This window comes from Leuciscus leuciscus (assembly GCF_965113295.1).
Source record: "Leuciscus leuciscus genome assembly, contig: HAP1_SCAFFOLD_478, whole genome shotgun sequence".
Classification (NCBI taxonomy): domain Eukaryota; kingdom Metazoa; phylum Chordata; class Actinopteri; order Cypriniformes; family Leuciscidae; genus Leuciscus; species Leuciscus leuciscus.
In genome coordinates this window covers 36,120-46,173 of record NW_028118261.1, presented here as the reverse complement: position 1 = coordinate 46,173, position 10,054 = coordinate 36,120, and the positions used below count along the sequence as shown (strand labels likewise).

The 10,054-nt window shown below is 43.1% G+C and overlaps 1 protein-coding gene across 1 annotated transcript; it reads left to right on the top strand.

The window, feature by feature from the left end:
• The first annotated feature begins 1,028 nt into the window (after window positions 1–1,028).
• On the top strand, window positions 1,029–4,063 carry LOC309491724 (A-type voltage-gated potassium channel KCND2-like). The gene is made up of 2 exons (XM_082190760.1): window positions 1,029–1,685; window positions 1,947–4,063. Exon 2 carries the CDS (start codon window positions 2,024–2,026, stop codon window positions 3,137–3,139), a length of 1,116 nt encoding a protein of 371 aa, XP_082046886.1. The 5' UTR covers window positions 1,029–1,685; window positions 1,947–2,023; the 3' UTR covers window positions 3,140–4,063.
• Window positions 4,064–10,054: the final 5,991 nt, after the last annotated feature.

Here is a 10,054-nt window from a genome sequence, read left to right as displayed (position 1 = left end):
AAAGAGAGAAAGGATACAAACCCTAAAGATAATGGAAATTGGCTATTAGCACTCGAATCGCGTTAGCAATAATCAATAAGGCGGCAGTGCAACTGTGGTTTGGTCGCTGGCCATGGTGCTGAAAGGAAACCAGTCCCAGCAAGCCTTTGAGATCAAAAACTATTTTTTTTTTCTCTCGCAACATTTAATCTGTGATGCGTCTACGTGACTAATTTGGAAGGCAATGGAGAAGAGGGAGGCCCTGCGCCAGGAAATTCATCACGGGGGCGCGCAGACAAACACGCATGGCGCTCTGAGCTGCCGCAGCTGTTTTGGTTCACTAGCTGAAATCAGTTTTTGGCAAAGTCGATTTTGTCAGAAGATGCGCCGAATGGGATATTACCTCAGAAATCACAGTCCTGAAGGATAAATATTATACATTTTTGTCTGGATCCATTCGAGTTCTTATTTCAGTGAAGCGATTTTGTTTTAAGTATGTAGGATATCTGAAAAACTTTTGTCCGTTAAATCGATGTCAATGTGGATTAATCACATGATTTGCCAAATTTCTTTTTCTTATATTTGAATGAGTTTGTTTTGTTAATGCCCCAGTCGACGCAGTTCCTCACAAAACCACACGGCTATAATATATAAAACGAGCAAAAAAAAAAAAACTTGCCACGTACAGCATTTCTCCTTTTATCGACTAAAGCATCCTTATTTGTCATTGACCCATGTATAGAGAGCTGCAACATAGATAATCGCATTTTGAGCTTGCTGATTGTGATTGTCACAGCAAGAGACCTTCACATGACTCGAATCCATTCACTCTTACAGGTCTGATCTTCCCTCACCTTTGAAAACTGTCTCCATCTAGCGGCTTCCCCCACTGCACATCTAGCAGCGCTGGATGTGTGAATCAATAACCTGAGACGTGAAAAAAAATACCCGCAGCGCTTTGCCCCAGTCTCTGAGCTCGTCATTCAACACTTCACTGAATGCAGCGAAACTCTGTTTAATAATAATTCAAAGAAAGCCAATGAATAACTTTACACAATGCGCTATATAGGGTTTATAAGAGAATCAAATGCTACAAATAAGCATTTAAACGTAACACTACTCATGGCACATTATGCACCATTCACACAGGCTGTGTTACATTCATTTGTGTTAACCGATGCCCGTAGCACGTGACACGCCTCCAATGCGCCGTGAGCAGAAGCAACTTGGGCTCCACCGCAGACTCACAGATCTTCATCGGTAGCGGATGAAGCAACTTCCAGCGAATCATTTGTTGCGGGTTCACTTTTTGTTCTGGTTACAGGCAGACCCTGCGGAACAGTTCTTGGCTCATTGGATTACATTTAAGAGAAGCGGATAGGAAAGTGACATTCTCTGCTTTTGAAACACCGAGCGCGCACTCGCCAGGGTGGTCTTCTCTTCCTATGAAAGGACCACTGTGGCAGGTTTCTTCAAGAGCGTCAGTGTGAAACACAGAAGCTTTGACCGGTAAAAAGGATGTCCTTGGACAACGTGAATCATCTACCTGACTTCTAAACTTGTTGCATTTGCTCTAGAACAGATCCGAGAGCGCATTTCGGATACTTATTTGTGCGTAACGGCAGAACAGCGATTCAAAGTGGACTGTAACTGATGATCTGTGTGTAAAAACCTGCACTTTTGCATCAAAATCCATTTATGAGGAGGTAAGTTGTTTCTCTTGCTCATGAGCAATAGGTTACATAGTAAAAAAAAAAAAAGGTCCATTCTCAGCCAGTCGTGTTTGACCGAAAAGGAGCCTTTTCATGCATACATACACCACCATTCCATTCTGCGCTCACTGTAATTCCACCTTGCCATTCGAATGCTTTGATCTTGATAAATATTATGGCTCACTGTTCTGCTACGCGTGAGAAATAGTCTTCCTTGAACTTTACATCAAGTAATAGCGCATTGTGTCTCTCCAGATGTCCTTTCTGTTCGTGGCGGATCTGTGAGCGCAAAACCTGCTTCAGTCTCACCGGGTCGCGCACATTGGGTCAGCATGGCAGCCGGAGTCGCCGCGTGGCTACCGTTCGCGCGCGCCGCGGCCATAGGATGGATGCCCGTGGCGAGCACCCCGATGCCGCCGCCTCCACGGGAAAAGAGGCGAGGTCAAGACGGCCTGATTATCTTAAACGTCAGCGGCACTAGGTTTCAAACTTGGCGGAATACTTTGGAGAGGTACCCTGACACCTTACTAGGAAGCACAGAGCGCGACTTCTTCTTCCACGAGGAGTCCAACGAGTACTTTTTCGACCGCGACCCGGACATCTTCAGGCACATCCTCAACTTCTACCGAACCGGGAAGCTGCACTACCCTCGCCACGAGTGCATCTCCGCCTATGACGAGGAGCTGGCCTTCTTCGGCATCATTCCTGAGATAATAGGGGACTGCTGTTATGAGGAGTACAAAGATCGCAGGAGGGAGAACACGGAGAGAATTCAAGACGATGAGGAGAACGAAAACAGCAAGGACATGGTGCCGCCGGATATGTCGTTCCGCGAGACCATGTGGCGCGCGTTTGAGAACCCGCACACGAGCACCATGGCGCTGGTGTTCTATTACGTCACGGGATTTTTCATCGCCGTCTCCGTTATGGCCAACGTGGTGGAGACGGTCCCGTGCCGTAGTGAGCACAACCGGGCAAAGGAGATGTCGTGCGGGGAGCGCTACGCCCTCGCGTTCTTCTGTTTGGATACGGCCTGCGTCATGATCTTCACTGTTGAGTACCTGCTGCGTCTGATCGCCGCGCCCAGCAGGTACAAGTTCGTCAAGAGCGTCATGAGCATCATTGACGTGGTGGCCATCATGCCTTACTATATAGGCCTGGTCATGTCGGACAACGAGGACGTAAGCGGGGCCTTCGTCACCCTCAGGGTCTTCAGGGTCTTTCGGATTTTCAAATTTTCGCGGCACTCCGCGGGACTGCGCATCCTGGGGTACACGCTCAAGAGCTGCGCGTCCGAGCTGGGCTTCCTGCTCTTCTCGCTCACCATGGCCATCATCATCTTTGCTACCGTCATGTTCTACGCAGAGAAGAGCTCCTCCTCCAGCAAGTTCACCAGCATACCGGCGGCTTTCTGGTACACCATCGTCACCATGACAACGCTGGGGTGAGTCGATGTTGTTGTGATGCGCAAATTTAGGGAATGAGCTTGTGCGCATGATCTTCTGTCATGACTGCTTCAAAGCAGCCCTTTTACACCAACGCGTCAGAGAGGTTGAGCTGGAGATAGAATACATCAAGGGCAGGGGGAGATCAATAAAAGTGAAATAAATCAAAGAAATAGACTCCCTCTAGACTGTCTCTCTCTTTTCTCTATCTGGCCGGTGAGACAGAGGCCATCCTTTACTGCCTCATTGCTGGAAAAGACAAGAGCTATAAAGCTTTTTTTCTTCTTCAATATTTAGTGCCATATGCACACACAAGTATATAAAAAGTTTATATATATATATATATATATATATATATATATAAAGACTTTTGTGTAGTTTATATACTTTTTATTTTCTATTATATTTTCTATTGCAGCTTTAATAATAAATAAAATAATACACTAAATATAACTAAATACTTTATAATGTATTTTTACAAAAAATTATAAAAACTTTTTTTTTGTATTAATCTAGTTATTAATATAAAATACAATATGAAATGTATAAAAACTTTCAGCAAGATGTTAATGAACATTGAACATGTTAATGAAGACCACAATGCTGTGCAGACAATGAATACACAAGTGAGCATGGTGACTAGAACATACATCGGCATCAGTTTAGCTGTGACAGCTGTGTGAATGCCAGTAACAGTTTCTGACAGTTTAGGGAATACAATTTTAGAGTTTTTAATAGGATTTCTCTCTTATATCTCAGAATTTAATCACTGTAAAGGAGAAAGTGTATCTGTCATATGACACCTCGCCAGTGTCAGACTGAGCACAGACTCTTCCTTCCTTTGGAAAGCCTTGCTTGTTTATAACTAACCATCTCAATGCGCCTTTGGCAGAATGTTGTAATTTCCACACAGTCAATGAACACACAGAGAGACATGGCTGATTCATGTGACTTTAAGCACTGAAGGCGATTACAATAATACATTCCCCATTGATGTGTTATTTATTCATTAATCCCATCACTCGACACCTCAGCATGGCTTCTCTGAGCCTCCCACCTGTGCTGAGCGGGTGCTCTCCATGGTGCTGAATTTGCCCTCTGCATGTTGCGGTCGCCCCACGGCTGCACTCTGCTGCTCGGGAGACGACCAATTCTTTGCTGGCGGGCCGACACGGTCCTGATTCACACTCGAGGGGATTAATCAAGCTGCATGCTCCAGTACACATCCCGTGCTTTGATCGGCGTGTCTTTGAAGTGCATTACTGTGTGTGTCATAACGTGCATTGCGAGCGTCAATCTGACGCCTGCACCTGGCTGATATGATGCACCTTTCAGACTTAAATATGATCGGGAATCTTTTGGTTTTGAGGTTTTTAGTTTTGAATTAGGTGTTTGGGACTCGTTTTATACTCTAGTTCAACAATGTGTGGTTCAGAACAACTGTCGGCTTCTCTTTTATATATGACTTCGTGTCTGAATATACTCTTTGACATACTGAATGTGACTAATGTTGTCTTTGAAGTCAGAAGTTCTTCCTTTAGACACCATGAACCTTCAATAATAAGAAAATGAGGTTGTCAGAGGTTGTGCATGTTCTTGTGATATATAAAGAGTTATGGCTCACAGACTTAAATTCATTCCCATTCCCCCTCTGCTTTACTGTCAGGTCTACATTGTCCTATAAAGAAAATATGAGGTTTGGAGACAGCAGGAGTGAAGGGGGGGAAAAGAGATCCAGTATGAGTGAAAGAAAGAGCAAATCGCACATCTTATTGTGTGCAATTTGTGTCCTGCAGTTTCTTGCCTGTCAAATCGGATGACATCAATGAGAAAATGAAATTACGGGCTGACGCTCAGCACTGTCTTAATGTTAGGAATGCAGTGTGTGTGTGTGTTTGGAAGAGATGATGACTTGTTGGAGCCAGCTGGTTATGAACTGTCTTCCAAACAGACCCACAGCTGCAGGGCTTCAGTGATGCAGCCCATATACTCATCTCCTCTCTCTGCAGGCAGGCATGCTGTTCCTCATTTCAAATTTTATTGCATTGCCTCAGTGAGCCTATCAAGAGGAGCACGCAGGGGGGCTGTCGCTACAGCAGAGATCTGACCTGGCAAAGTCGACTTCATCCTGTGATGAGCAATAGCCAAATCTTGGGATGTCAAATCGGGCTTTGCCTTGAGACCATTTCATGTTTGAGTGACCACAGTTTGATCTGAAAAAAAAAAAAAGTTTCACGTTGTAGATGTCACAGTTTCATTTTAAGAGAGAGTGGGGTAAGGAGAAACCTTGCCTCTTAGGTTTGAGATCTCATCCCCTCTTTGTCTTTGTCTTGCTTGTTGAGTTCATCCATTACCCCTTTGTCATGTCTGAAATCTCATTCCCTTCCCATTTCTCCTTAAACACACACTTGAGTGAGAGGCCAGTCCAGGCATTGCTAAACAACTTTACCTGCACTGATTGAACAAGAGCCTGGCTCTGTAAATGTATGCATCACTTTTTAATGCCTCATTTCCCAGACTGGATGACAGGGATGGATCCGTGGTTCAGAGAGCGAGGGAAGGGATTTACACGAGGCGGCTGCTTTAGATTACGTGAACCTGGTTTTGGGTTTGGATTACTAGTAATTAAGCCATGTGATGTTCCTTTACCAAAGTGCAATTGAAGTCTGAGAACATTTCGACTATCAGCAAGGTTTTCACGCTTGCTAGATTATACTCAACCCTCAGGCGCCTTCAATCTGTCTGCATGAGAATGATTGAGAATTTTAATTATCCGTAAAGATAGCCTCTATCGTGCAGAACTCCGCATAAGATACCTGAATGCCTCAACCACATTTAGCCCTCAGAGTTTTGGGTATATGCACCAGGGACTGCTGCTCATTTTGGTCTCATTTTGATATAGATAAAGTGACTTCTTTTATCTCTGGCTGTGCTTAAAGTATGCATAGAGCTTTGCTGCCTGGTAATGTAAGATATGCTGGTTATCTCCAAATTGGCGTAATGTCATGATGGTGAGAACAGAACCTGCATTGATATTCTGTTAAACCTGGCTCAGAAGTGGCAGAGATATTTATTCAACAATATGTCATAATGTTCACCTACAGTGAACCATGACATACCTTTAGACCAGGGTTGTCCAATTCTGCACCTGAAAGGACACTTTCCTGCATACTTTAGTTCCAACACACCTGCCTGAAAGTTTTTAAAGATCCTAGATACTTTGATTATCTGGTTCAGGTGTGAGCTTAACTCTGCTGGACTGTGGCCCTCCCGGACCAGGATCGGATACCACTGATTCTGACTCATTTGGTGAAGAGACTGAACAAATCCATTAATCGACTCTAATTTGCCTGTAATTTGGCATCAATGTTCAGTCCTCACAGAGTTCTGCTCTTCCCAAATGGGAATGCGCCGAGCAGAGAGGGAGGAGACAAGGGACGGGATGTGACTTTGGTTCACAGCACGAATGGCCTCCGCTTCACTGGCCCCTATCGCCTCTTTAATGGACTCATTTTCTGGCATAGGCTGATTTTGCCCAGCTCAATTAAATCAGCAGCATTTTAATTGGCTTATGCACTGTCAAACGGGATCTATTAAGTGAGCAGCTGTCAGAGCTGAAGACATGCAGATATGAGTGTGAGGGAGAGTGAGACCGGTGGAGAGGGGTAAATACATCAGCTTTAAAGCACTCGGGTACAATGATAATGTCTTGTAAATGAAATGCCCCCATGATCCTCCACACAACCCATCATTCTTTTCACTGAAATGCACTTCTCTCGGTTCATTCTTTCTCCCATCTTCCAATCCTTTTTCATACTCTCACCCCCCTCCTCCTTCGGGGTTATGAAGGCACATAAAGAGTCCTACGGAGAGGTTGTAAAGTGATTGATGGAGTAGCTTGGAGAGTCTATTAAACTCTCTGAAGTCACCCTGCATCAGGTCAATTAAGGCCAGAGGCTTCAACGCCCTCCAGCTATGTATCCCCTCCCCAGGATATGTCACACAGAACAGGGTGGATTAATCTTCAATGTTCATCGTGGTCACCGCAGGTTAAGCAATAGGCTTAATTTCTCCTAAGGGAAACGATCATAAGTTCATAGTGCATGACAGAATAGGCTTTAATGGGGTTTTCAACACTCTGATCAAAGCAAAAAGTTGGATCTTTGAGACGTCATGCCTGCAGGGTTGTGGTACGGTCAGGCCATGGTACAACATGTGAAAGGGACTCATTATTGTGTCTGAAAGAGCATGCCGGGGTGGGGTTACCCTGATAAGCACACCTTGAGCAGGCATCACACAGCAAAAGGACGGCCCCAGAGAAATGCAATGGTGCAGGTTTATTATTGATGATCCCGGGCCTCTCAAATGCGTCCACCTAAGACACAACTGGATGCCTGCAAAGAATGAATGCCCCTGTGCTGGTGGAACCTATAGTGCGTTGTAAATGATTTACATGACACAGGTTACCGTTAATTATTGTATTTTGTTTAAAAAAAAGCACAAACCAAAACAGAATCTATTCACCTCCATCACTCTCCCCACGAATGCAGGGCTTTGGGAAACCCCAAACATGGGTTTTGAAGGAATATACACCCAGACCATAACACTGGGCTCATTGAAGGGACAGTTTATCCTAAAATTCTGTCATCATTTACTCACTCATGTTGTTCCAAACCTGTATGACATTGAACAACCCCATTGACTTTCACTGTATGAATGAAAAGAAACTGAGATCTTTTGTTACATTGAAGAATGGAAGTCATACTGTTTTTTTTTAATTACATGAGGAGTGTGAGAAAATGTTTCCTTTTCGGGTGTACAATCCCTTTAAACACTTTAGGTGAGAAACACTGTTTGAGGTTGTGCAATTGGCCACAACGAACTTCCTCTGGCTTGTTCAGCAAACGTCCAGTTTATGATCGCTGCATTCCCCCAATTTAATAAGTACACTCAAAAAATGAGTGTTTTGACCAACATTTTTTGTTTCACAGATGTGCATGACATGTTTCATGGCTCAAATAGAAGCACAAGAGAAACGCTGTATTTGAAAGATTTACACAGTGGCACAGCCACGGGGAAATAAAGAGCCCAGAATGAGGTAATTAAAGGCTCTTTGTCATGTGGAATAACCCCTGTGGTGTTGCTGTAGAGGCGCTAACTCTATTCATCCATCCATTTCATACTCGCACTATTACTCCACACCGAGAGGCTAATTGGACTACTGTCTCTCTCCTTAACTCTCGTTCTGTGTCTCCCTCTTTCTCTACCATACTTTTTCTTCCTCATCCCTTCCTTTATTCCTCATTTTTATTCCTCTCTGTCTTTGTTCTGGATACATTCGCCTTCTCTGTGATAGTTCAAACACCATAAAATGCATTGAAAGTGGAACATGCTCTCCTCAGATGGCTGCCTTTAATCACTTAAATGTAACAGACTGGGGGCTTTCTTCCTCCTCCTCTTCCTATTAAGTATTTTTAATTACTTGGCCTGTCTAAAAAAAAAAAAAACAGTGGTAGCCGTAATGGTACTGGCATTAGAAGTTTTAAGCGCTTTAAATCTCACACACGTCTTGGCACACATCAAAACATTGTAAATCAAAATACGCCCTTGTTCAGTGGTTGCTCGAAATGACAGATATTCTGAGAGTGAGTGTAATGTAAAACTTCAAAAGTATAGACCTTTTTCTCCCCAAGATGATTAATGTTCGCTTGAATGAGATCCAGGATTGAGATTCTGGAATCAGATCAGCTCTATGTTTAGACAAATTCACATCCAGATACAGGGGATTAGTGACACTACAATGATTAGAAGTTTCACTTTTGTTCCCCAATCCCTACAAATTTTGTTTTTTTTGAGATACAATTTTAGACAACTAAATTTAACCCTTCATAATGTCTTATCTATCTATCTATATATCTATCTATATATATATATATATATATATATGTATATGTATGTATGTATGTATATATATAGTTTTTAACCCTTAATACCCTGTTCCATATTTTAGACTGTTCATACTTGACACCATATATCTTTGCCACCACAATGCAAGGTTATACTTTTGTCACAAGAAAAAAGGGAGAAAATGTAACCAACCACACACTTTCAGATCATTCTTCCACTCAAGTCCATGTACAGACACAGCCTTGATCCCCCATATTTGCTAGATCCAACATTGTATTAATCTGTCAATCAGAAGCACAATCATAAACATGGAATTCTTCCCTGTTCCACTGCTCATCTCCTCTTGTTCTACTGTACGTGTCTGTTATCTTCTCCAGGTCATGACTGATTCGATTTGTGTGCAATTAAGATTGTGGACTCTTGCTATTTCCTATTATGTTGCTCTCTCTCTCTCTCTCTCTCTCTCTCTCTCTCTCTCTCTCTCTCTCTCTGTGTGTGTGTGTGTGTTTCCTGTGTAGTGTTCTGGCCTGCACTGGACTAATTGAATTAACGCATTCATCTGTGTAGCGCTTTCTTTTTCCTGTCTCGTTCTTGTGCACGTTCATTCTCTTTTATTTTTTCATGAGTAATTCTTTTTAATAAAATAATTTAAAAATTCATGACACCTTGAGAAGTCCTGGATGAATGTGATGATTTGATCCTCTGTGTTGAAAACGAGTGAGCGAGAGAGTTTGTGTATTTTCGGTGAAAATAATAATGAATTGGCTGAAATTCAATAGGGAGCTGAAGTGTTTTGCTAAAGCCTGCTAATACCGTACAAGAGGCTCATAAATAGCAGAAACCGAGTGAAGTGGGGTAGTGAATACAAATTTGGCCTTTCATATGGAGATCTCCTGTGATAGATGGACGTGTCTTCATTACAGCCCTACTGAATTGTGTTTAAAGACAGAAGGAGAGACGGCCATCAGTCTAGAGTTGGCTTTTTGTCAGTGTACATTGATTATGCCTCAC

Excerpts from the sequence above, each read along its gene's own strand:
- LOC309491724 (XM_082190760.1), top strand. The coding sequence starts at position 2,024 with ATGGCAGCCGGAGTCGCCGCGTGGCTACCGTTCGCGCGCGCCGCGGCC.